This window comes from Erpetoichthys calabaricus, chromosome 12, assembly GCF_900747795.2.
Source record: "Erpetoichthys calabaricus chromosome 12, fErpCal1.3, whole genome shotgun sequence".
Lineage (NCBI taxonomy): Eukaryota > Metazoa > Chordata > Cladistia > Polypteriformes > Polypteridae > Erpetoichthys > Erpetoichthys calabaricus.
Window position 1 is genome coordinate 130,635,696 of NC_041405.2, and position 27,608 is coordinate 130,663,303.

Consider the following 27,608-nt stretch of genomic DNA (forward strand, 5'->3'; position numbering starts at 1 on the left):
ATGAGTGGAGACCATATAGTGCAAAAAGCTAATTTATAAACCAGTCATCAATTGATCACACTTACATGTCTTAAAATGTGTTTATGCACAACCAAGATCTCAGATATAAGAAGAATTATTTAAATACCATTTCTCTTTTTAAGGACAGCAATGAGGCTGAATTTTCACAGTTATGAAGACCAAGTGTGGGATGATATTCAAATACACACTAACACCTGATAATATTCACTGTCCCTCTACGTACACCTCAAGTCACATAGCTATACTATGTGCTCAGTCCTTTACACAGCTTATGCTGCACTAACATGCTATGTAACTAATGTGTGTTGAAATTGGGTCTCCTTGTATTACATAAAACCTTATGGCTCCTAAAAAGTAGTGAAAGAGACAGAAAAGCCCAAAACAGACTGAGAGGTCAATCCTTTGAATGGGAAACTCGAAGCCATAAAAGCATTCTGCATATAACCTTTTAAACATTATTAACTCTTTTAGGGCTAATTTTTTTTTTGTTTCTTTTCTGCCAGGGCTGAATATTTTTCCAAAAACTAACATTTTTTAAAAAAGAACACAAAGCAATTGTTTAACATATCAAATCAACAAAAAATATTTACTTTTGACAAATGTTACTGTCTTGCATGTTGTATGAGCCTGCATACTCTATGATTTCACATACATATCACATACATTTTACACAGCAAAGTCTGATCTCGCTCAAAGCAGCCAATTTCAGTCATTGCCACATTGCACTCCTTACAATATGTGTTGTTTTGATGCCTATTTTTCAATTGTCTGTTGCTGCATTTTCTAACATATATTGTTAGTGTGTACTGTAGAGAGACAAGTCACCCATTTGCCATCGTGCCATGCCACTGCCACCAAGTTTTCTGCCTGCATGAAAACCGTATTGTCACCTCTTTTCATCTTCTGAAACTTTATGTATGGCATTATAGCCTGGCTCACCCCATGGGATTTGCTTCTGTTTATTACAGAAGTGAATAAAACTTTGCAGCAGCACGTACCTAAGCCACCAGGGGACAAAACACGTTTGGACCAATGCTCCCTGAAGTTATATCACCAGTTCTGTCCCATCTCTATTTGTAATGCCACAGCGTGCTTCATCTCGTCTTTCGTTGTGGGTTTCCACTTTGAAAAACGAGAATGCGATGCAAACGCAGCCCGCGATTCAAAAAAAATCTCTGCCTACCTGTTTGTCTCGTCTGACAGTAGCTGAAAAGCAGCATCAGGAGAGAGCAGCCTGAAGTACAGCAGCTGGTGATCTGTCGTGTCCAAAAGCAAGCCATGCCGTCTTGTAAACTCCGGTAGCCAGATCGGCTCTCAACGGATCAATGTATGTGTATTTATCCCATGCGAACCTTGCCGTAGATGCATCGGCTGCGCGAAGGCACTCAACTGGCAGCAGATCCGCTGGCGCGGCATCGGCTGGTGTCTGATCAGCTGATGCCTGCTTCTAACTCTCTTGCTCGATCTCCTGATCACTGCCAATAAAGTCCGATTCTAAAAAATCAAGAGTCCGACTCCGCGATAATGTGCAAAACAACGTCTGCCAAGTGTTTTCTTTTCTGCACTTGCTTCGCTGCCTTTTCACATGTCGGTGCCATCTTGCCTTTGTTTACATTTCGCAACTCACGCACACGCAATGTTTATTTGCCGAGTCAACGAGTCTAGCATTCCTCCAAGCACAGAGGGAATGCCTGTGACGTGACAGTGAGATTTGTCGCCATTAACAGCTGATTGTCGCCCTCTATCCCTGGATGTCGACTTTTGTCGACATTCGCCTTCAACCCCTCCTGTCGACAAAAGTCGACATCCGCCCTAAAAGAGTTAATGAAGCCAAACTATCTTATAACTGTTTGTTTTGCTTACTAATCTTATTATCAAACTGCTTCTGCCAGCTTTCATCTATTTTTGTGTTATTTGAGAGCAAAAATTAACAGTATTTTTTGAGGCCATAGAGTAGTTTTTTTCATGTAAATTAATGGTAATAATATGTTAAGATTATTAAAATTTACTTTTCAGGAATAGATTAGCTTGCAAAGCAGGGAAAGCTTGTATAGGGTAAAAACCTTTCTGTATATAGAGAGAATTTACAAATTCCCCAGAGACAGCAGCAATGCTGGGAACCAAAACCAGGACCATGACACTACAAGTCAACAGAATTACCTAATTAGGGCTGCAATGATTAGTCGACATAATCGACGACGTCGACTACAAAAAATCATCAACGCGGACTTTTTATTGTCAACGCGTCATTAATAAATAGAATCTTCAATAGAGGCTCTAGTCAATAAGAATCACATTGGTTTTTGTAACTGCAATGCACTACATGAACATCTGGGGGCAGTATCGTTTGTTATTGTTTGTCAAGACTGCACAGAGTCCTACCAACGAAGAAAGAACGTCTGAGGAGAAGAAGAATGTAGAGGAAAATAAACGTGGTTGCAATGGCGAGTCGCATAGAGGAGGGGGAAAGAGATGGAAACAAATTGAGACAGAAACTTTCTAAACTATGGGAGCACTTCACTGAAAAAGAAAAAAAAAGTTGAATGCAGATTATGCAAAGCGGAGCTTTCTTTTCACGGCAGCATCACCGCAATGCAAGAGCATCTGAAACGCAAGCATCCTGGAGCTGTGATGCTGCTGTCTCTTGAGAGGTAAGTTTTAGCGTGTAAAGATAGTGTCACGTGTTAACGTTGATGTTTGTACTATAATGTGTATATCAAGGTTTTGACAATGATAGTTAACCCTTAAACCGACACATACTTGGGGATTAATGCACCCATGGACACCAAATACTTTTTTTAGCTGACTATTTAAGTAAACGTCACAAATCACAAAGAAAATATTACATTTTAATGAAACACGTATTTTGTTTCATGCAAAGAGCATCACAATTACTGCAACACTGATCATTTTACACACTGCAAATGAACTGTAAAAACTATAAAAAAAAAAAAAAAAAAAAAAAAACTACTGCAACAATCTATTCTTATATGTTCAAGGTGCAACTGAAGTCATTGATGAAATTCAGTAAATCACAGAGCCAACTGTGCTTGAACTGACTACAAGCAAACACACAGAGGTAAACGCTGATGATTGCAGGCTCTTCTAGTGCGGTGGCTGAATCCCAGAGACAGTGGTGCTGCAGTTCTGCCGGGACCAGCAGTGGTCATTAGCTGGCTGCGGTTTAAGGGTTAAGTGAATATAATTTCAATGTTATGTTTGCTAACGTGTTTAGAGCTATAGTAAACGAGTGAATAGGAGCAGCTGAGCCATCCTAGTTTTTTTTTTTCCTTCTTTTTTCGTATAATATTTGAGTTCATATGAACAGTAAACCATCTCTAACTAATGTTAGGTAACTTGTGTTTTGGAGTATATCAGTAATTAGCTTGTTACATATTTTAGTCCATTATTTTTTTTATTTTGGCATAATATAGTACATGATGTGATAAACTGCAACACTTTTCCTTCAGAGTGTGATGATTAAAACATCTTTCTCTGTCTGCAAAATCATTCTTGTGTATTCCTGCTACCTCTACTCCCTCTGAGTGTCTCTTCTCCGCAGCTGGGAACATTGTCTCAAAGAAGAGAGCCAGCTTCACACCAGAGCATGTCGAAATGCTTATGTTCCTGCACTGCAATCAGGAATATATGACCTGAATCTTTTATAAACTGTACATTATTGTTTTATTTTATTTGAATTAAATCTTTATTTAAACTTTTGGACTTTAAGACACACCAGTGGCCATTTCTGGTTAACTTAAATGCACTTTTTTTGTTTAAAGACTATGCGCACTTTAGTTTGTATTGTTTAATGTATTTCTTTTTTATTGTGATGGTCACACTAATATAAAATATGTGATTATTTTCAAATTCATGGTTGTTATTTTAATTTGATTATTATTAACTTTAATTGTGTTAATGCAGAGACATCAAGGTGACATTCACAGGTGGACAGACGTGAGCAGATGAGGTAATACATGCACTGGAACCCAGAACAGGATGTGCAACCACAGGCATCAAAATAGTCAGGCATGAAATAATCGTGACTAATTGAAAAAAAAAAAATCGAACAATTAGTCGACTACCAAAATAATCATTAGTTGCAGCCCTATACCTAATACAGCACAATGCCATGCTATAGTAGGTTTACTATGGACGTTTGTATCTGATTTTTAATTCAAGTTGGAACTGACCATTAAAAAACCCAACAAAAAAGATATATAAAAAAAAAATCTATAAACACAAATAATGCTTAAATTCTTATTCTGCAGAAAAAATGTTTCAAACTTAATAAAATGATGATAAAACAGTACCTCACTGAACCAGAAAAGGCATAATGATAGCGTGTAAAACCACTACTAACTGACAACAAATCTCTTAGCAGAGACATGCTATTTTTGCAGAGGGATCACTCAGAGTATCACCTCACACAAGCACCTATACTCCGAGACAGGATGGCAGGGACGCTGGGAATTACAAGCAGCAGTTAATATTCAACGACAAATACACAAAAGCACAAAATGAATAAAAATTACGACAAGGTCCGTACTGTACATTCAGTACTATTCATCATTATAAGTGATGGCTGCTATGTATTCAATCATTTCAAAACTACCCTGCTTTGTTCTTTGTCGCAAGATTAAAATGGACTGAAACAGTTGAAAAGAAATATTTTAGGGTATTATGTGCTCATCTGTATCTCCAGAATTGTTGTAAGTAAACATTTCTGTATCTCAAGACCTGCCTGTACATGTATTGATCACTTTAATATTTAACATTCTTTAATAATGTTTATTTGTCATTTTTGGTGATTAATTGAACTGTTCTTTTTATACAGATGTCAACAGATTGAAAAATGCAATCACTGATATTTTTGATATTAAAGCTTCTCAAGTTACAATCTCAATACAAATAAACCAAGGATAAGGTAATGTTTGACTGTATTGAAAATGATGTACATAGTGGTAAATATAATCAGGCATGGAACAAAGAATTCCGCCCAAAACTTATGTACAATGTATACAATGCAGTGATCTCATTGTGGTTACTTGTACTTGCAATCACATTTTTGGTAACCATAGGTGAGGATGAGGTTTTAAACGGACTGGCATTAAAAGCATAATTACACGACTTAAGACACACGACACGACTTAGACACCACTTCACAACCACGGTCATGTAAAATGATCACACAACTGCTACACTAATTCTTTTGCCAAACCCACAATCTCCTTTTTCTTTTGTGTATTTAAATCAAACAGGTGAGGAGACAAGACATAACCTTGTCAGAGTTCAACACCTAAACTGAGCAGACTTCAATTAATTCCACGTATACAAATACGACTCCATCCCAGCAAACACAGTGATAGATGGCATACACCAGAACCCCCAAACCCTTTACTACTTTAGCACTTTCCACAAAGATACTACAGGAAACTTTTTTTTTTTTTTTTCCAAATCCACAAAACACATGTAGTCAAGAATGCCCCTCCTCAGATACCTTTGTAAAGGTAAAGGGTTGTTCTAATGTTTGATGGCAAGGACAGAATCTGTAAATTTCCTCCTGGATTTGTTCAACTATTAGACAGTACCCAGCATAGGGAGGCTAAGGTTTCATTAGTAACTGGAACAAAACATATTATTCTCATTCAATAAAAATGGGGACCAACACTCCCATCTGCAAGGCCAAAGGCACTGTTTCCATCTTTCACAAAACACTGAAGAGATGCGTTAGTCAAAACACACCCACAGTATTCACTGCATTCTGCACTTTCACCAAGACCTGTTTTAGGCTGAAGCCAGGCTGAGCAATGTCCTTTCCTGAGCTGTTAAAAATCTGAAATTCATTCTCCACAGACTGTCCTTCTCTACGCCTTAGCTTTCACTTTGGTAGCTACTGCCTTTATTACTTTATGTCCAAGGACTAGTCTAGCTCAAAAGTCACCACTGTGTAAATCACTTAATCTCACTGAATCACAAGATGGAAGACTCCAAGCTTTACTTAAATTTAACAGGCAATTCACCAAGTGTATTTTCATCCATAAAGGGAATGCATAAAACAGACCAACTGATTTCAAAATATGCTGACATCACTGACTGACAAATCAAACTTCATGTGGTGGAGGGAAAGACAAAAATGACAATTAACCTTACATACCTTTGACTTCTTCAGAGAATGTAGCAGTGTGACGTGAAACAAAGAGCTTCAGCTGTTCATCTAGGTTGCACTGAGAGAGGTCCACATCCCATGAGCGTATTCCTGGGGGAAGGAGACACTGTTTAGCAACAGAAAAATATACTGCACATATGGGTGAAATAATGGGAGTATTAAACTACTGTGATTAATGTCTGAATCTAGTTTTTTTCCTAGGAATATAGGTCAAATGCTGTCTAGATGTGTCACACTGTCTCAGACTATTCATATAGCATGAAAATAAGTCCACATTCAAAACTGTAGCTTTGTCTGTTTTAGTCATATCTTGAAAAACAGGAATTTGTCACTCTTATTAAAAAAATCTTACCCAAGACCTGTTTTCAGTTCAGATCTACAACTATTTTATCACATGTTCTGACATGGATTATTAAACTTGAGGTCAATGGACAACATGTTTGGTCCATCTGATGGCATAGCAGAGGAACTTCAGCATCCACTGCTGGTACAGTGGAACCTCGGGTCACGAACGTCTCGGACCACGTACAAATCGGGTTACGACCAAAAAGTTCGCCAAACTTTTGCATCTGTTCACGACTACACACTCGGGTTATGAACAAGCCAGTTTCCCTTCCGGTTCGTATGCGCCGATGATTTCCGAACGTGTTCACTCTCTCCCTGTGCATTGAGCGAGAGAGAGAGAGCGTGTCTATATATTTACATACAGCTCATACGGTCCGGAACGGATTAATTGTATTTACATATAATCCTATGGGGGAAATTACTTCGGGTTATGACCAAATCGGGTTGCAACCAGAGTTTTGGAACAAATTACGGTCGTGACCTCAGGTTCCACTGTATATGCACATGCATTATACCTCCTTACAAGATACATATTTTTTTTGAGATGGGACTGTTATCTCTGACCAGTTAGCATAGTATTTGGGGATCTAAACCCATGCTATTTGTAAAAGGTGACTGAGGATGCAAAAGAACATGCTAATGTGATCCAACAGAAATGCATTTATGGAAAAACAGCAAATGAAAATCCATCCATCCCCTTACATTACAACTTTAGCATTGTTCCAAGTCACATAAAGTCAGAGCCTAACCAGGCAAGGTCAAGCATACAGCCTTAATTAATTCTGGATGAGACATTAGTCCCAAGATCTCGGGATGATGACTAACTTTCAATGTTTTTACCAATAGTGGAAATTAAAGTCTGTAAATGAAATTCATGTAAACACACATATTATGCAAAAACCATAAATAAGGCATCCTATCCAGAAATCAAACCTTAGCCCTAAGGTATGCAAATCCAGAACAATGTCAGCTGCATGTGTTTCCTATTGTTAAAAGAACAAAATGGATGTAGCGCATACAGAAATGGGAGTAACTCTATGCATATAGTCCAAAGTCTACTTGTGGATTCAAGATAAAGAACAAACCCCTCCCTTGCTGTGCTACAACTCCCTGTAACAGAGTACAGAGTAGCTTAAATAAATTGGCTGTAGCACATTCAATCAGAGTTACTCACAAACACATTCCTCAGCAGATAAAACTAGACAAATTAATATAAATTAATATTTTTATATATATGTATTATATACATATACACACACAGACAGACTTATGCACTATTGTAGTGATCATACATTATGTCATGAGAACCAGAACATTATTCACTCCAGTAAACCATGCAGACTTTAACCCCACTAAAACACACCTTTTCCTTTCGCTCATTACTGGAATTAACACTCTGTCTCACTGATTTAAACGACTCTGTGATTTTTAGAATTATAAAGACATTTTCTCTGCATGTGAATTGTCAGAATTTACCTCAGCCAAGGGTAACTGTTTTATAAATATTATCAGAGCATGAATTTAATATTTGAATAAGAGAAACTTTACACCCCCATCACCCATGTTAACTATAAATGGAGGAACTACAGTTTTGGGGTAAAGATTCAGCAGGGTTTTTACAATGAATTATATGATTACTGTGCACTACCCAATCCACAGACACAGACAGATTTGTTGGTATCCCTCCACAAGAAAAGAGGAACCCACAACTGTCTCTGAATAACTTGAAACTTACAAAAGAAACTGGCACCCATTGTTGTTTATTCCGTATTGAACAAAAATCAATCTTTGCCTTAAGAGTTTTGATTCAACAGAATATTTCAAATAATACCACAAATGAAAATGGCCTGGACAAAAATGATGGAGCCCTTAACCTAATATTTTGTTGCACAACCTTTAGAAGCAATCACTAAAAACAAGTGATTTCCAGGGCTCTCAATGAGACTTCTGCACATGTCAACAAGTAGTCTGGCCCACTCTTCCTGAGCAAAGTGCTCAGCTGTGTCAGGTTTGAAGAGTACCTTCTCCAAACTACATGTATCAGTTTTTTACACAGAGTTGTTGTGACTCACCAAAAAGCTCCAGTTTTATCTCCTCTGTCCAAAGGCCATTCTCCCTGAATTACTGTGGCTTGTCAAGATGCATTTTAGCCAATTCCAGTCTGGCTTTTTTATGCTTTCCCTTCAACAGCGTAGTCCACCTACATCTTCTTCCACTGAGACCACTGTCACTCAAAAAGTGACAGATGCTGATGTACCTTTACCTTGGAGTTCAGGGGTCGATTTCCTTCTTGTTGCTGCGTCCAGTGAAGTTGAGTACATTGGTTAAATTTGTTAATATTTGCATTTGTTGTCATAAAAATATCAAGCTGTTTGGAGATGGTCTTATAGCCTTTGCCTTTAATATGCTTGTCTATAATTTTCTATCTGATCTCCTTGGACAGCTCTCTTCTTTGCTTTCTCTGGTCCATGTTCAGTATGGGACACGATAATACCGAACAGGAGAGCAAATATTTTTTCTCCATTTAAATAGGCTGAGTGGCTGATTGCACGAATGAAAACAATTGTGATACTAAATAAACAAAACAGGTAGTTTGAAAAATCACTCTAATCCAAGTATTTAGGATCTTTTCTTGGGGTACTAACAAATGTGTCCAGGCTATTTTAGAATATCTTTGTAGAATAAGCAATGCTTGCTTTGCTTAACTCGATGACATTTCAAAGGCATGCAGATATACAGAGGACAATTGCTTTTCATTTAATTACTTTCAGGAGGCATGCAGTACTTTATCAATGAGCCGTAAGGATAGCAACACATTTGTCCATGTCTGCATGTATGTGCACATAATTTATCCACTGATGTTTTCTTAGTGGTAACTCAAAAGCAAAAACCTACAAATAAAGCAGTAACACAAGAAGTAGTAAATACTGGTATTATTCAGGATACTTTCAATTACAATATCTCATTTATAAGAACTCTTTAAAACTTACATTTTTATGATATTTGCTTTTTTTGGATCAGTGTGGGTGGGAAACTTTACTTGCTAACAACTTACTGAAAATTTACATTCAATAGACAAGCAAAAATCTAAATTTCAACAGTCACAAACTTACTGATCCTTTATTTTTAATATCTCCTTCCTCTTCACATTAGTTCAAATTTAAAGATTGCCTTTGTGAAATTAATTTTCTCAGCTGAAAAAATCAATTGTTTATTTTAGAATTCCTGTAAAACCAATCTTTGATGAATTATTTCAATGTATCTAATATACATCAAAGCTTAGGACTGAGCTTATCCCCAAATCAGCCATAGAACATAATGGACTCGTAAGTGAAGGCTGTATTCTAAAGTCAGTCAGTCATTGTCTAACCTGCTGAATCCTGAACAGGGTTGCAGGGGTCTGCTGGAGCCCATCCCAGCTAGCACATGACGCAAGGCAGGAACAAATCCTGGACAGGATGCCATTGCATTTAAATATGTGCAATTTGTTTTTTCACTGCATTCATCACATTTAAGTTATTTTGTTCTGTTAATACATTTTCATTTGACTTCAAAACCCAATAATCATCACATGCTAAGCTTTTGCTTATTAGTTTTTTGTAACAAATTACGTGCCTTAAGCAGCCTCAATAACTGCACTTCTGTGATTCCTTCCTGTTCCTAACAAAATACTTCTTTACTGCAGACTCATGCTTTACAAAGCAACATTATGATATTAGACACATAAATGTCTGGTAAATAAGGAACTTTTGAAACACTAATAAAATTTTATTTTGGAATACACATACATAGCACCTAATTTCTTCATCATTGTAGACCAGCTTCAAGCCAATACACAGGTTGTCAAATGTCACTACATCAATTGTTTTCAGAGAGTGAATGTGAAGACTACAATCCCTTATTTGGCTTTGTACGGTGTTTTTACTAGAAAGCAATTCACCGTACCATCATTTTTAAATTCAGTGCTCTCAAGGCATGAATGCATCATCTATTCTTATTTCTTAAGTCTAGTTACAATGATAATAAATTACATTTAAACAGCGCTTTTCTAACCTATTCAAAGTGCTTTACATAGACAACAGAGAACCACTTCAACCACCAACAAAGTGTAGCCTTCACCTGGACAATGTGAAGCCTGCCATTCTTGCACCGGCCCATTCACCACACACTAGCTATCAGGTGGTGAAAGGAAGAGAGCAATAGTCAGCCAATTAGAGATGATGATGATGAAGGTCCTGAATGGACAAGTCCATGGTGAGCACTGGGAAATTAAGCTAGGTCATCAGGGAACATCCTGCTCTTTTCAAAATATATCCAGGGATCTTTTATGATCACAGAGTGAGGACCTCAGTTTTGCATCTCATCTGAAGGATGATACCAACATTTACAGGACAGTGTCCCTATCACTGCACTGGGGCATTGGGATCCACACATAGGCCACAGGGTAGTCACCCCTGATGGCCTCACCAACACCTCTTCTGAGTGATGATTACAATGGAATACAATTAACAATAACAAAAGCTTTTTATCACTTTTAGATTGAAAAAGCAGTGGGAATTCTCCACTCTACATTCAATCAGATATTTTACATAACTTGCATGATTCCCAAAAATCGGACCCCTGATAATTTATAACAATAATAATTACATATATATATATTTTTTTTTTTCAAATAAAGCATAAATTAATCTCTAGCGGTTTTTTGTTATGGCTTATCTCTCTAGTATTCTAAAACATACATCAACATGGGAAAACCACTATTCCACTTGAGGAAAATTACAAATTCATCACATATGATGGTAGAAAATATTTATAAATGAACTTGGGAAAGATGATGCAAAGTATGTATGGTATACCCACACATTTGGTGATGATTATAGCAAACCATATTACTGCTCTTGCATTTCCAAGCTTAAGGGCATACAGTCATATGCTTCTTTGTTCCTACATGTACATGAGGTAGTACATAGTCATTAATGTCAGGAATCATGCATCCAGTGCTGACCTGTCTCTCCTTCACACCTATTACATTGCCTGATTCTCTTTCTATTTTTGTGCCCATGTTTAAATTAACTGAAGTGTTGGGTGGGTAGCGATGACTGTCAGTAACTGTGTAGTTCCAGTAGCTCAGTGTTATTAATTAAGCATTGGTACCAAAATTGATAAATGCTCCCCAACTTGACTTGACTTAGTTGGTCTGAACCAGAGTTGCACTCCAGCCTCAAACCGTGCTTATTGGACTGCCGAGTCATTTTGAGAAGATGAAGCCAGAACTTCAGCACCCCCTTCTGCACTGTGAGGCTCTTTGGCAGGTGTTCCAGCTCTGCCTGGCAGCTGTTATTTTGGAAGCTTCTATGAAGCCACAGGATCTTCCTACAAAACTGACATGCAAGGCTTCTCTTCTGTACAACTGCCATCTCTTAAACACTCGTGCACATCCTCCTCTGTCTTTTGCCATTGTATTTTTCTTCAAACGCTATCAGTCCCGGAAGTGTTTATATACACTCATCCCCTGAACTGTAACAATACATAACACTCATTCCATTCTAAGTGATGAGCCTTTCTCTCCATTTAATACACGAACGCTTCATTTTCCGACTGAACCACACCCCCATTTAAGGGGGAAAAAACAAAACTCTTCCATCGAGATACATATCAGCAATTACTCCGTCAAGAGTTAAATACACATTTTTACAATTATAAATACCTTTCTCAATTAAAAGCATTCGTTCAGCACTGCACTCAATTAAATACATACCTCACTTTTTAGTTTTATAAGATTTACACACACACACACAGTTCGCGACTTTCAGTCAACTGACGTCCTCCTTCCCCTTTTGCTGTAAGATACACAGTACAGCTACGAATGCAGATTTTTTTTTTTTTTTTCACCCCATCTCTCTGCTCCGTTATAACCCCTCCCCAGTCCTATTCTCCATATAACACACCGCGGATTCCGCCCGCCCTTCGCCGCCGAACTGGACAAACCACCCCACTCTCCGAAAGCACACTCACCTCGCTCCACCGTGGCCACCACACTCTCCGGGAGCCCCGGATGGCTGTACTGACCCACCACTACCACCATAGAATACCTTCGCTCTCTAAAACGTGGCTGCGAGGCGCGGCTCTGGCACACTACCGCCTCATCCCCACCACCTCGCTCAGTCGCCATGTTGCCAAGCTGCCCTTGACGTCACCCGCGTGTCTCCTTATAAGTGGAGGCGGAGTCTTCCCGTCGGCAACCAATCAGCACCTTCAGATTGTACGTTCAACGTGCACATGAGCAGAGCCGACGCCCTCTGTCTGGCAGTCGCGTGTCAGGCGTCTGGGTTGGGATCATCTTCAGTATTATTCACGCACCACCCCCCACGAGCATGAAGAATATAAATCGTCCCCAACAATATGGAGCTTGAGGGCAAGATAATTCCTATAATCAGGAATGACTTTGCATTTCTTCAGGATGGAGAATTTCAGAGTCATGTCATCCTAGAACAATCTGAAGACCGCAGCATAACGTCGTTTCATTCCATGTTGACTGTAGTGCACGATGATAGCATTTTTCAAATTCATATCTCATTGACTGGGATGTAGAAGTAATTGTCACCCACCTCGTCATTGCAGTATTAAGGCTTTCATCAAGTTTGTGAGTATCCCCTCTAAAGTGGATGGCCTGCTCCTCATCTTCAGTTGCAGGCAGTGATGTTTACACACATTGTTTCCCTTGGTGTTGTTGCAGACAGTGCAGGCATTGTTTTTATTTTGTAAGCTAATATGCCCCGTGATATGCTTCCTTACACTGAACACCCAGGGTCGGATCAAGGGTACATGGTGCCCTTTGGCAGTGGTGTGTGGAACCTCCCCCGAGCTGTAGATGACATTAGAGTGCAAGGGCCCCCTTAGAGATTGGAGAGATGGGGTTCTCGCAGCCACATGTGAAATTGACAATGCCCTCAGAGATCAGCGCAAAGGGCGCTCACAGTCACTTGTAAAATTAGCAAGTGTGGTAGGATACCCTTGGAGATCATATAAATGCAATAGCAATGAGGTGGGAAGCTTGGATAGGAATTGTCCCCCCACCCCGACCTCATGGTGCCCCTAGGTCGGTGCCTACTCAGCCTGTGTCTAGAGCCGGCCCGTCTTCTAACTCTGATTGGTCCTTTATACTGATATTAAATGTGAGCGTTATTATTTGGTGTAAAATACGGTACGTTGGTAGTGTTTTGTCAGTAGGTCACAAACCCTCCCCCTGCCATCACACCATATTCCTTCTTAGGACAGTCCCAGTGATTCATGTGCTCAGTTTGTATGTAAAATACATATTGCAAACATATTTTCAATGCAGCTATGCACAAGAAATTTAGAAAAGACATTGGTATTAACTCAATAAAATGACACAGCCAAAGAAATTGTAACATTCCAATCCATTAAAACATTTTTGGCAGTAAAGTGGGATGACACAGAAGTAAAGTATTGAACATGCTAACTAAAATTTATTACTTGGTGGAGAAGCCTTTGTTTGCAATAACAACTTGAAGACACTTACTCTATTAAGAAACAAGTTTCCTGCAGTGTTCATGTGGGATTTTTGGTCATTCTTCTATGTAGACAGTCTCTAAATCTTGAAGATTCTGGAGAGGCCAGCTGGTGAATCTTAAACTTCAGTTCCTTCCAAAAATGTTCTATTGGGTATAAGCTGGGTGATTGACTAAATCATTTCCAATACCTTCATTTTCTTCCTCTGGACCCACTTAAGAGTCTTCTTTGCAGTATGTTTAGGATTGTTGCCCTGCTGGAAAACCCCCCACCATGTCTCATCTTCATTGTCCGTGTGGACAGTAACTGATACTTCTCAAGAATTTTGCAGTATATAGCTCCATTCATTTTGCCTTCATTCATTTTGAACCTAGTGGTACCGTGAAAAGAGAAATAACCCCATACCATGTTGCTTCAACCTCCAAACTTCACTGTAGGTATGGAATTTTTAAGGTCATATGCAGAGCCATTTCTCCTCAAAACATGATATGTAGGATTGTTGCCGAAAAGTTTAATTTTTGTCTCATCTGACCACATTACATTCTTCCAGTAATCTACAGACTCCAAACTTTTGTGTAACACAATCTAAATGAACTTCAATGTGACTTTTCTTCAGTAACTGAGTTTTCTGTGGAGATCTAGCACAGAGAGTATGGTAGTGGAGAGCACTGTGTATTGTTCTCTCTGTGATGATTGTATTTGCTGCCTACTCTTTTCGAGTGGTCCCTGACTTGTGGGCTACTCTTCAGACTAACCTACTGACTGTCCAGCTGGAAATCTTGCAAGGAGCTTCTGTGGATGGATGGTAGATAGTGGAGTGATTGTCCTTTCACTTGAGGATGGTCCCAATGGTGCTTATAGGAGTTGAGAAATCCATCAGTGACCAGTGGCAGTTATGCTGCTTGTTGAAAAGGTCTTGTGAGAGATCTCTGCCTCTACCAATCATGAGATGTTTCTGATGTGACAGTCTAGTAACAAATTATTAGTGAACTTGCATACAGAGGTGGATAATCCTTTCTTGAAGAGTGGAAGTCCTAACCAACCAACAAGCACTAACCCAGCCAGTTCTTATTAGCACAGTTAGAAGAAATGGTTAATGGAATCAGCTGCTTTGGTGCCTTTTCTTACTGTGTTCAGTCCTTTTTTCTTGTTTCATTTCACTTTATTGCACATAACTTTTGTAATGGATTGGAATCTTGCAATTCTTGTGGCTGTGTTGTTTTATTTTGTGGATAGCAATGTCTGGTCTAAATTGCATGTGCATAGCTGCATTGGAAATACTGTATGTTTGATTTCAAAAATATTGACATGATGAAACCTTTACTTCTCCCAGTGTAACAGGCACCCAATGATGCATACAAACACATGCCACATGTAATTAAACAGAAACATACACAAACAGATTTACAGATCCAGACATGCAAAGCCAATGCGAAAATGGAGTAACAGACTCAAGCACACCTGCAGTCCAAGATATAGACACACTTACCCATGAACAAATGGACTGACAGGAAGAGATACAGTAAAATGGATTCTAAAGACCATTCACACAAACACACACATACATAGCCAAAATACATAAATAGCAGCACAGATATAGATGAACTTTACCAAAAATTTTCTTCATATTATTAGACATACTTCTACTTTACTAACTCACAATATTTTTAGTAGTCTTATCTTGTACAGAGTGCATACAAGAGTACGTTCTGTGGTAAATTTACTATGTTGTTGGTGTGGACATCCTATAAATGAGAAGAAGGAGGGTGGCACAGCTACAGGCAGCTTGGTGTTATTGGAAAACTCTCCATCTATTTGCTGCTGGGCCAAAGAGACTAACAATGAGGGAAGTCTTCAGTGCAAAGTGCCAAGGATGCATTGACATATTTGTTATAGTGTGGTCTATGCTAGGGAATCCAATTTACCTTAAGCATTTAAAGAGTTAGTTCCAACTTCCAAAAACCCCAAGTTCACCACAGTATGAAAGGATGGTGCTAACACTGTAAACAGTTATATGGGGCAGCCACACATTGAGAATAATTCTTTCCCTCAAGCACAGGCATAAAGCTACAAAGGCAATTGCTGAGAAGTCAATTGCATGGCTAACAAGCTGTGAATATTCATAGACAAGCACACGCTCTTGTGTAGTTATGCCCACCTCAATACTCTTTGAGACTCACTTGCAGACATTCTAGGCACACAGACACCTAGCCACAAGTACACAATTAGGTTGTGGCTCTTCCCAGAGATGCAGTGGCTTTACCTGTAGACACACACACCTGCATGGACACAGACAAGAGTGTTTATTCATAAGCATGCATACACACCCATCAGTGCAGTCACTTGCACACAAGATCTCAAAAAAAAAAGTCAAGCAGCCTCTTCTGCAGCCAAACAGGCGGTGCTGATGAAGGTGACATTGTATATCACAGGTGCCCCTTCTATGTGGTGTCATATACTCTGTCCTCACATCCAGGATGTGCCTCTCAGGTAGGAATGGCTGCAAGGTACACTGGTCCAGGCTGCTGAATTATTTAATTTTCTTTATTTTTTAAAGAAGTATAACAAAAACTTTGCCAGTGATGACGGCAGCAGTGGTTCTCTCTCACTGGTGTTCATTCTTGGCATGGACTCTACCAGATGGTGCTTCCCTTACAAGCACTTCAAGATGTAGAAGTTGCATGAGGTGCCACGTGGGCAGTTGCACAGTTTGCCAATCCTGGCTCCTTTCCGGACAGCACACTGCTCCCCAGCATCACACTACAGGGAATGAAAAAGGTTAGCAATGAGTGCAAGAAAGGCAGTGGAACATATGGTAGAACACGAAAATAAGGAGTTGAACTGATGTCAGAGGAACGAGCAGTCATGGGCATAGAAAGGAAACTAGAAATCCAAATACAAAACTGAAAAAAGATTGGTTGAGAAAAATTAATGAGAAAGAATAGGAATGTGCTGAGGTCAGGCAATAAACAACACTAGCAACTCTATTGAACTGATACCTATGGAATTAATAACATGTCTGGAAAGAAAATGATTAGATCTGGAAGGGAATGTATAAGGGATAAAAAACAGTAACAGGAGCAATAACTCAAATGACTAGTTGGAGATAAGAAAGAATAATGGAATGAGTGTAATTATAGTGATTAAAGCAAGAATAATATACAGTAATTTAATTACAAAAACCTCTAAGGTCCTATTCAGCTCTCAGCAATACTCACCTCAGTAACTGTGGGAATCAGAGAAGAAAAAGTATGTGAACCCCTTAGAATTACTTGACTTTTTTGCATTAACTGGTCATAATATATGATTTGATCTTCATCTAAGTAGTCACGAGTATCGGCTAACAGAATATTCTTAAGATAATAACACACAAACAGTTATAATCTTTCATGTCTTTATTGAACACGCCCACCAAACAGTCACAATCTGTAATGGAAAAAGTAAGTGAACTTTTGGATTTAATAAGTGGTCGAAACCTCCTTTGGTAACAACAACCTCTAAAAGGTGGATTTTCTTTTTATTAAAGCCATTCTGTAGTAGATTTACCTCAATGTTTATTGTTATTGTCCTGCTGCATCACTTCTGCTGAGCTTCATCTGGTGGACAGCTATGCTGACATTATCCAGCAAGATTCCTTGATAAAGCTGGGAATTCATTTGTCCCTAGATGATAGCAGTCTGTCTAAGCCCAGGGGCAGCAAAACAACCCCAAAACATGATGCTCCCTCCACCTTTCTTTATCATTGGAATGATGTTTTTAGGTTGGTACTTGGTGCCCTTTTTATGCCACATGTACTGCTGTGTATTCTTCCCAAATGACTCAACCTTAGTCTCATTAGCCCAGAAATCATTTTCCCAATAGTGTTTAAGGAGGGTAAAGGTGATCTTTGGCAAGCTTCAGGTAGAATTTTTGTTGGAGAACATCAGCTTTCTCCTTGGTATCATGGATACCATTCCTGTTCAATGTTTTGTGTATCCTAGACTCATGAACACGGATGTTAACCTGTTGCAGTGGTTCCTTCATGTCTTTAGTTGTTACTCTGTGGTTCCTTATTACCCAACTGAGCATTCTTCATTGTGTGTTTTGTGTCATCTTGACTGAGTGGCCACTTCTAGGGGGAGTAGCTAAAGTACAAAATCATCTCCATTTCTACAACAGTTTGTCTAATTGTGGGTGAATAAATATCTGAACACTTTCAAATTACTTTATAACTCTTTCCAGCTTTATGCAAATCAATAATTCTTGATGTGGAGATCTTTAGATCTCTTTTTTTGTAAGGTGTGCTTTACATCAGCAGATGCTTCTTATGAATATCCATCCATTATCTAACTTGCTATATCCTAACTACAGGGTCACGGGGGTCTGCTGAAGCCAATCCTAGCCAACACAGGGCACAAGGCAGGAAACAAACCCCGGGCAGGGCGCCGGCCCACCACAGGGCACACACACACACACACACACACACACACACACACACACGCACACACACCAAGCACACATAAGGACAATTTAGGATCACCAATGCACCTAACCTGCATGTCTTTGGACTGTGGGAGGAAACCGGAGCACCTGGAGAAAACCCATACAGACACGGGGAGAATGTGCAAACCTTCTTATGAATAGCAAACTCAAAATGTTTGAGTCTTTTTGTTTGGGTCAGAATAACTCTAAACCATACCTCCAAACTCCTTTCGTTGGTTGAACTCCAGGTCTGCCAATTCAAGACCTTTCTTGAAGTCATCAGCCTACGGGTTTGCATACTTTTTCCAGTGCCTACTATGAATGTTTGAAAAATGTATTCAATATGTACAAGAAAAATACAGTAAGTTGTAAGTTATTAGTTAAACCAGATTGTGTTTGTTTTTATTGTAACTTAGATGAAGGTCAGATCTTATTTTAAGACAAATGTATACATAAATGTGGTTCTTTCCAAAGGGTTCACATACTTTTCTTGCTACAGTGGTGTCTTTCGACTTTAACTGCAAAACCACTCTTTACTGCAACAGAATTTATACTTCGAAAGTGGTTATGATAAATCAAAAGTGGTCATCCTTTAAGCTGACTGCCACACATGAGAGGTCACATCTGGCATACTGGGTGCATTTGTGTTCTCCATGTTCTAAAGACATAATAGCAAAAGTAAAAGTCCAGAGAAGAACTTTGTCATTATTGTAGGTTGTTTTTTAGCTTAAAAAGTGATTTAAAGATGATATTATAGAAAAATATAAAATAATGAAATCACTGATTAGGATGAATGCCAGCTTTATCTTTAAAACCTCTTAGTTAAGGCTAGGGTGCTGCTGATGTACAGGTTGGCTCACACCACTAGCATCCTGGATTCTAATTGGCCCGGCCACTCTTTATTACTGTTACGTACTGTTTGAATACACTATTCTGTATTCTTCCCATGTCCCAACGTCCCACATGTTACGTTAATTGGTGACTTTAATTTGGTCCTGAGAATACATTTGGTTATATGTGACAGTGCCTTGGACTTTCTAATACCCAGTGCTGGAACAACTTGATACTGAAAGAATGTAATCCTGAACTGATTCTAAAATGGAGAGATGGATGGTTAGAGATAAATTTCACATGAATGTTAAATATTTCTTCATATAGATAACTGTAGATACATGGACCAAACTATCAAGTAAGGTTATTCAAATAAACTCCTTAAAGACAGCCATATCTCAATTTCAATAGAAAAACATGAGATATTCATAAACCTGAAATAGTGCGATATTATTGTCTGGGCAGCTTTTCATGGAAAGAGACTTGAAGGTTATTATTTTGTAAAAAATAGATTTTTACACATAATAAAATATACTCATAACAGTGTTTTGCTGCATCTGAAAGTAATTATTAAGTGAATAAATTATTACGGAATTTAATAATTATAGCTCCAGAGATCCAGGTTCACAACCCATGCCTGTCTCCCTCCAGGTTTTCTCCATTAAATATCATTTGATCCCATGTGCTGTGTTAAGTTGCCAAAAGATGCATCGACATGCCATCTAGCACTGATTCATACCTTCCAGCCAATGCTGACAGCCTGTGACTACTTTCATTAAAAAAAAAGGATGGACAGATTTATTTTCTACCTGTGAGGCATAACCGGAGTTCTACACTCAGTGTTTATTTCAGACTAGAGCACAAGAAAATAATTTATGCACCAGATTTTAGCATGGGTTTTCCTCTGATAAATCAATTTTTGCCCATTACATCCCAAAAGATGTATGTGTCAGGATGATAATCAGATCTACACAGCCATTGTGTATACAGCATACAAGTGTAAGCTGCAATTGACTGGTGAAGTACACCAAGTTTGTGTACTCTAAAAAATCCAGGTTCTTCAATGGTCTTCATGGATCTTTACTGGGCTGTGTAGTTATTTGTAGAACCATTTCCTGAAAAACTGCCATTTCTTAGTTGGAAGAGTTCTTTGCATATGAATTTGGTTCTTTGTGCTTTAAAAACTTTCTAATAAGTAGAAAAAAAACCTGAAATTTTTAATGTTTGGTAGGCAATATAACAGAACACTAACAGATTAAGAAATCATACTTGTGCTATTGTATTTACATTTACTTATTTGGCTATGTCTTTAACCAAGGCAGCTTGCAAAATTTATGATACAATTGGTTACATTTGTTGTGGTTTTCCAATGAGAGCACAGGTGGCTTGCTCATGGTCGCACAGTGTGGGGTTTGAATCCGCCACCTCAGGGTTTTGAAATCCAGATCCTTAACTCCTACTCCACACTGTCTTCTTATAAAAGCATGACTGACCTCCTTTAAGCCAGAATTCAACCGCCAACCTTATGATAGCTAGGCTAACTACTACAGTCCTCCGGCCTACCAGCTGAGCTACAGTATGTAAGCAGCAAGAGTCCATTGAAAATCATGTGTTGTTGGCATTTCACAGTTTGTTATCATCTAGTCAGGGTTATTGAATGTAGGAAGCCTGTTATGGATGTAAATAAATGAAAGTTCTTTCTGGAAACGTCATGTGGATGGTTCATGTTGGAGTCAAAAATGGTTCCTCTATGGCATCGCTCTGAAGAACCACTCTGGCACCTTTATTTTTAAGAGTGTGGCTGCTTTAAAGTCAGTGCTTCTTGTGGCCCTGAACTGGCGACAGAGATTCAAAATGGATGGATTATTACATTATTTATGAGTTCCTTTCAATAACACTAGGGGATCTGCTGACATCCATTTGCTTGTTCAGTTGGTTCTATTGAACTGCGACTAAAAAACAAAATTACATGGGCATAAATATTGATGAGGTTAAATGTTTAAATTTAAAAAGCAATGCAGCAGAGCCAGTAAATACATGGAATGGATATAACAGAGATCCACTGCAAAACCTTCAGTACTAAGCTAATTTTATATAAACTAGTGACTTACGACGTAAAAAAATGCAAAAAAACAATAGAATCCAGTTACTTAAGATTACAGAAGATTTCAAAGGACTTTTGTTGATTTGCTGTTTCCTTTTCCTTTAAATTAACTCAAAAATATTATTTCAAACATGCAGCCAGGATGTGCATCAAACTTCCAAGTGACATCGCCCTTGGCTTCAAGTTCAACCTCTTTGATGTAACTAATGTGAAAATTCCAAGAAAGGATATGTGAGTGCAGATTAAGGCCATATTTCAGGTAGGTCATTTAGATATGATTCTGTTACGTAACAAAATCTTGCAAATACCTGGTTTTATTTAAAGCAGAATAAAGTGAACTCTTCACAGTGGATGGAAAAATGCAGATTTATTACATTAAGAAAAAACAATCTTCCACAAAAAAAGGACTGTTTTGGCATTAGGAGCTGTGGGCTTTGTAGCTTATCAGTATCAGTTTCCTCTGTCAAATTTAAAAGTCTGAAATAATCTCAACACAATAACGGATTGATTAATTAATTAATTAAGATGTAATAAATGCCATGGCACTATGAATTATATTCTTGTTAAAGTCAAATTGTGTCCACGGCTTTCCTTCCATGCGCCCTAGGTGTGTATAATGACTTGATCACAAACTCTAAAAAGTCACTTCCTGTTGCTAACCATTTTGCAGATCACATATTTATACTGCATGGCACTTACAGGTCTGTCTGGTAGTACTGCATGTTTAGCTATCTGATATTGTGATGCTTGTATATTACCAGCAAGCCCGCGATTCTCAAAAGAATCGCATATCCAAGAATGGCAATCACTTTCTGTTCCCTCTGATACTTGGAGGGATGACATATCATGGAGGGTGGGTGCGTCCTGGGACAGTTCATGTAATGAAATAAATATATTTGTTTTTCTATGGCTGTGTCGTCAGCGAGAAGTCATTGTGTTTGTATTTCCGTTAGTTGAGCTGTTTCTTTTTGGAGCCGTGACTCCGTTAGCTATATGTCGTTTACTGATAGGAATTATAATCGCACTTACGTTTAATACGGAGCGTTCGTTTATTGTTTTTTTCCACCTGGTGTCGTTTCCGTGTTGAGGGTATGGGTGTACATGAAGTACATAGGAAGTAAAGAAGTAATCCAATGGTAGATTACAGATATTTAATCAAATACTTCGTTATATACAACATTTGTAGTAACGATGGTGTCTTGTCCTTGAATGAGTTTTCCTTGGTATGGAGTATTTACAACCTTAACTTTAATGTCACATGAATGCCGAACTCTAATAATGTAATGTGATTCCAATATGCTGTGTAGTCTGGACCCGTGGGGTATCCGTACTGTAATACTGTAATGTGATTGAAATATGTGCTGAATCCTCTCGTTTTTGTTTTTTCTGTGGCTGTGTCGTTAGCAATGGGCTCGGATTTGTATTTCCGTTAGTTGAGCTGTTTCGTTCTTGAGCCGTGACTCCTTTGCCTCTGGTGTTTCAGAAGCGCGTTATCCGTGCGGGCTCGTTGCAGTGCGGCAGTGCGCGTGCGCTTTGATGTGTGATTCCAATATGCTGCGTAATTTGGACGTCTGGGGATTCCGTACTGTAATACTATAATGTGATTCACATATACGCTGAATCCTCTCGTTTTTGTTTTCTCTGTGGCGGGCTTGTTGCAGTGCAGCAGTGCGCGTGCACCTCGATGCGCCCTGCGCCCAGCGCCCTGCGTCCATATCTGGTTTACAACCTTCGGTTAGTAATATGGATAGGTGATACTACTACACATTTATTGCATTTCTCACTGTCATTGCTTTACAGAGCAGTCAGAACAACACAAATTATTCTTGCCCAACCTGAACAAGTGCGTGTCTGTGTGAGTGCACCCTTTGATGAACCAGCTCTCCGTTCAGTCAGGCGCCAGCCCTCCACGGCCATGAATTGGGTGAACTGGGTTAGCAGCTCCAATCCTGTTTTGATCCAAAGATGGCATTAAACTACTAGCGAGTACATTTGGCTAGGGGTCGAGAGTTCTCTTTTCAGACAGTTTCATGAACGAAGATGTGCATTTGAATAACAGCTGCTCACTACCTTCTTGACATCAGAGCTCAATGGCACAGTATCCTCATCACTGCAGGCTGGGCGTGGAGAAACAGGTACGGTACTGCTCAGGTACATGTTACAGAATGTTCTGCAGATAATTTTGTCTTGCAACCATCAATCTCATTAAATTCGTTTAATACCACTGTTAAAAATAAAGGTGCTATAGAGGTTCTTCAGAATAATACCTTAGGGGAACCATTTTAGATTCCCAAAAGAACCATCCACATGAAGGTATGAAGCTTTTATTTAGATCTGTAACAGGTTCCATAAATGATTACACAATAACAGATTTATGAAATACCAATTTTTCCTGATTTTAAAAGGACTTTTGCTGCTATAGCTATAGTTCAGGTTTCATTGATCTGTTGGCATCCTGCACTTAATATAAATGAAAGATTTCTGCTCTGTTCATATATATTAGGAAGCTTTTCAAAACTCAAACTCCTTTGACATGAATCTTTGTCAAGCAAAGGTTGTATTAAGAACCACACAACCAAGTAAAGTAACATTGTAAAACCATTATTTTAAGAGTACAGCGAGAAGGATCTAGTTGTAGCTTGCAATACCTATGACACAGATCAGGTAATTTCCAAAACATCAGTCACAAAACACCCTTTGCCTCGGATAACCCTCCTATAACCCTAATCTTAACCACAATGTTGATGGGGTTTTGTGATCCAGGGGCATTAAATGAATGATCTCATAGGTACTGTGGTCCGCAATTACACTCTTTTGAGTAGAGCAGGGGTGAAGTTATGGGGGGGGGGGGGGATCTGGACATGGGGCGGAGTGGGCTGGGGCATGGGTTTCCCCCCCATTCAGAAGCCAAGCCCCCTAAAACGCCCCTCTGTGATCTATGTGAGTTCAAGAGGAACCCCCCCCACCCAGGGACTTTGATCAATCTTCAACCAAATGAGACGCTGATTTTCAAGGAAGACCCTTAACTCCCCAAAACATTTGGTTGATCCACAATGAATGGAACCGTTCTAATCGCTAAGGCGGAGCCCCTCTGTCTGGAACTCGCCCCTCCCTGGCTTATAGCTTGCCCGCTCAAATGGTGCCCTCTCTCCCCTACCCCGTTAACAATTTTTTGGCTGGTTCCAGGATCCCAACGAATCCCAATACAGACGGGGGCAGGAAGGGAATTTAACTTGGCCAAAAAAATAAAAAAAAACTCCAGATCTCAAACAAAAAATGAAACAATAAATCATAGCAGGTAAGTCATATTTGTATAGGCCATTAACAGACCAACTATCAATAAGCCCTCTAATTCGGAGAGCTCTTTAGCACATCTACACTATCTGGCGTCTTTTCAGTTATTCTTTTGTGTTTTCCACCACATACTTTAGTACCGAAGTTTGCGCAAAACGTTTCGGGAGTGTCATATTTAAAAAAAACTCATTGTGCTAATGCTGTTAAGCAATTTAGCAGCTGTAATTCGTTTCTTTCAGTATAGTTTGTTCTTTGGGGAGATAATTTCGTGTCCTGATGCTTTATAAATAATATTACTTTTTATATAATCTTTTGGAGTGCATATCAAGAATATGAATGCGATTTTTGCGCTATGTTCAGTACTTAATTAATGCAGAATATGCCAGCTATTAATAATCATATTTAATGACATCACAAATTAACTTTATGCAGGCAACAACTCCTCCCTAAAAGCTCTTCCCACGTCTCTGGTGGATGGATCAACGGATACATAGATACATTTATACATTTATAGCTTTTTAACTTGCAGAGCAGAAATATTACTGCACATGCACATCACGAAATAGCCTCGGTACGAAACAAACTGGCGATGTATGTTCTGATCGCGTTTTCGGTCGCAAACGTCAAGCGTTCCTTGTGGTTTACAGGTGAAAAGTTTTTTTGTTTTCAAGTAGCATTTATGATTATAGGTCACCTGCGCTCAGTACAATCCACTCATTTTCAAACCCGCTTCTCCTTAGCAGTGCCTCGAGGTAGCTGAGCTTAGTCCAGCATGGTTTGGGCGTAAAGCAGGAACACTCACTGGACATCACGGCAGTCCACGGCAGGATGAACACAACGCACACTCAGATCGCACCAATTTAGCTTTGGTGCACCCGGAGGAGATCAGCGCACACACGGGGAGAGAATGCAAAATCCACGCAGGGAGCAACAGGGCCTTCTTGTTGTAAGGCAGCTGCGTTATCACTACGCCACACCAATCGGAACAATTTCACTGAAAAATAGTTTGAACTTCCGAATTAAAAAATCAAAACGGAATTTCAGTAGCAAAATATTTATAAGTCACTTTTAAATGATTGTCATCACGGCAATGCGCTTTACCGTTGCAGCTGCTGTAAGTGCATGGTGCAACAACACAAGCAGATACAAGCAGATATTGACTACTTGTAATAATAATAATAATAATAATAATAATAATAATAATGTTAGTGTAAATGTCGTTTGGGAGTTATTTTCAAAATTTCTTCCGTGTTGTTTGTTGTCTTATAAGAACAGTTCTCTCGTTTTACCGTCAATTTGAAATAATAAAGGTCCAAAGATGCAGATCAGTTAAAACAAAGCTTTCAGCGCGTGTAGTCCTAAAGGAAATGAAATGTATTCAGTTCACTCCCATGTGAGAAAAAAAAGGACGCAGTTCACTCCGGTTCGATTAAAAACGATTCAGAATGATGCGGTATTCGTTTCGACCACTCAAATTAGAGTGAAAAAGAAAGAAAAACTCACGCAGGTCGAAAATGAACCTCATCGCAAGCTACACGTGAAATGCCTGTGAACAAAGTCTGATGAGCACGACCACACAAACTCCCCATGGAATTCAAACGAGTGTTTTTCTGGCACTTACCGAGGGTACCCAGCCCAGTTTCTTCTCCGCGGATGGCATTCTCTTGCTTTTCAACTTCTCCAGTACTTCTTGTAGCGCCTCGATCTGCGATGAAATAAAACACAGTGGGCGGGTGTAATATGCTTGTGTTCTATAGAGGAATTATACCTACTGGCTATGCTGAGCGTAAGAAAGAGATAATCGTCCAAATGCACATGCTGTCTGCACGTTCTATTAAAGAGAGCTTGGATCGAGTACTTTATCTCGGTCACAAATATGCCTTTCCACATGCACCCTTTGTTCCCGTTCTAATGCGCAAGGAGCACACTGAACTGCAAACATTTAATTTCAATGAGCCGTCCAATTTCCCAGGCAAACACCCCGCGGCAGGTGCGTCGGTGCTCAGTGGGAATATGGAAATGGGTGCAATTATTTAGGGATCGTAAAGAGTGCCAATCTATCCATACTGTTTTGAACGGTTATACATCATCTACCCTTTTTCAAACGTATCTAAAACGTTTCAATTTGAGCTTTTTTTTTTGTTTGCTTTGCAAATTGCAAAAATAAATACTTAATCAAAGTAGTTATCGGCAATCAGCGCTTTACTTATAGCCCCTTTCTTTGACAAATAACCCGTCCACCTATTGTGGTGTGTGCATACCTCGGGTGCACGATTATCTACGGTCAAAGCATTTAGCTTTTAAATGTTTGTTTTAGCCCTCTTATCCCATATAGCGCCTTTCATTCCTCACCAGCTCCTTCTCTTCTTGGCTCTTGTTAGGGGTTTCCAGTGAACGGAGCTCCACCGAATCTTCACAGCAGCCAAGGAACAGTAGGACAGAGGCGCCGAGGCAAAGGATGAGGACGCGGTCGCTGCTCATGTTGCTCAAATCCCTCTCTACCGGGAGTTACCCCGGGGCTACTTTTATATGCCTGGTTAGTCTCACGTGATCAGACCCATGACTGTTGGGTTGGGGCCATTTCGGTGATGTAGAGAACCGGAGGGCTTTACTGGAAAATAATCTAGCAGAATGGATTACGCTTTGAAAACTATTTGAAAAAGATGATGAAGAAGAAGAAAATCACAATCACCTTTCCCGTCAAATTAGTCCAAAAAATAATAAATGATGTAATGTTCAAAACACACCCAACATAAGTGGCACGGTTGTGCAGTGGTAACACTGCTGCCTGGCAGTAATGAAAGCCTGAGTGGAATCTGCATGTTCTCCCCATGTCTGTGTGGGCTCTGG

General features: G+C 39.2%; 2 protein-coding genes across 2 annotated transcripts in view; both read right to left on the reverse strand.

The window, feature by feature from the left end:
- Positions 1 to 12,726, reverse strand: part of LOC114662621 (electromotor neuron-associated protein 1-like) — a 38,545-nt gene extending 25,819 nt beyond the window's left edge. Inside the window, exons 1-2 of the mRNA XM_028816206.2 lie at positions 12,551 to 12,726; positions 6,179 to 6,280 (exon numbers count right to left, since the gene is read on the reverse strand). Of these exons, the coding sequence (XP_028672039.1) occupies positions 6,179 to 6,280; positions 12,551 to 12,707 (259 nt within the window). The 5' untranslated portion in view covers positions 12,708 to 12,726. The remainder of the gene's footprint in view (positions 1 to 6,178; positions 6,281 to 12,550) is intronic.
- A 3,704-nt stretch (positions 12,727 to 16,430) lies between these two features.
- Positions 16,431 to 27,399, reverse strand: cart1 (cocaine- and amphetamine-regulated transcript 1). Its single transcript, XM_028814685.2, has 3 exons — positions 27,111 to 27,399; positions 26,380 to 26,463; positions 16,431 to 16,828 (listed from the first exon to the last, which is right to left on the reverse strand). The coding sequence occupies exons 1-3, from the start codon at positions 27,237 to 27,239 to the stop codon at positions 16,721 to 16,723; spliced, it is 321 nt and encodes a 106-aa protein (XP_028670518.1). The 5' UTR covers positions 27,240 to 27,399; the 3' UTR covers positions 16,431 to 16,720.
- Positions 27,400 to 27,608: the final 209 nt, after the last annotated feature.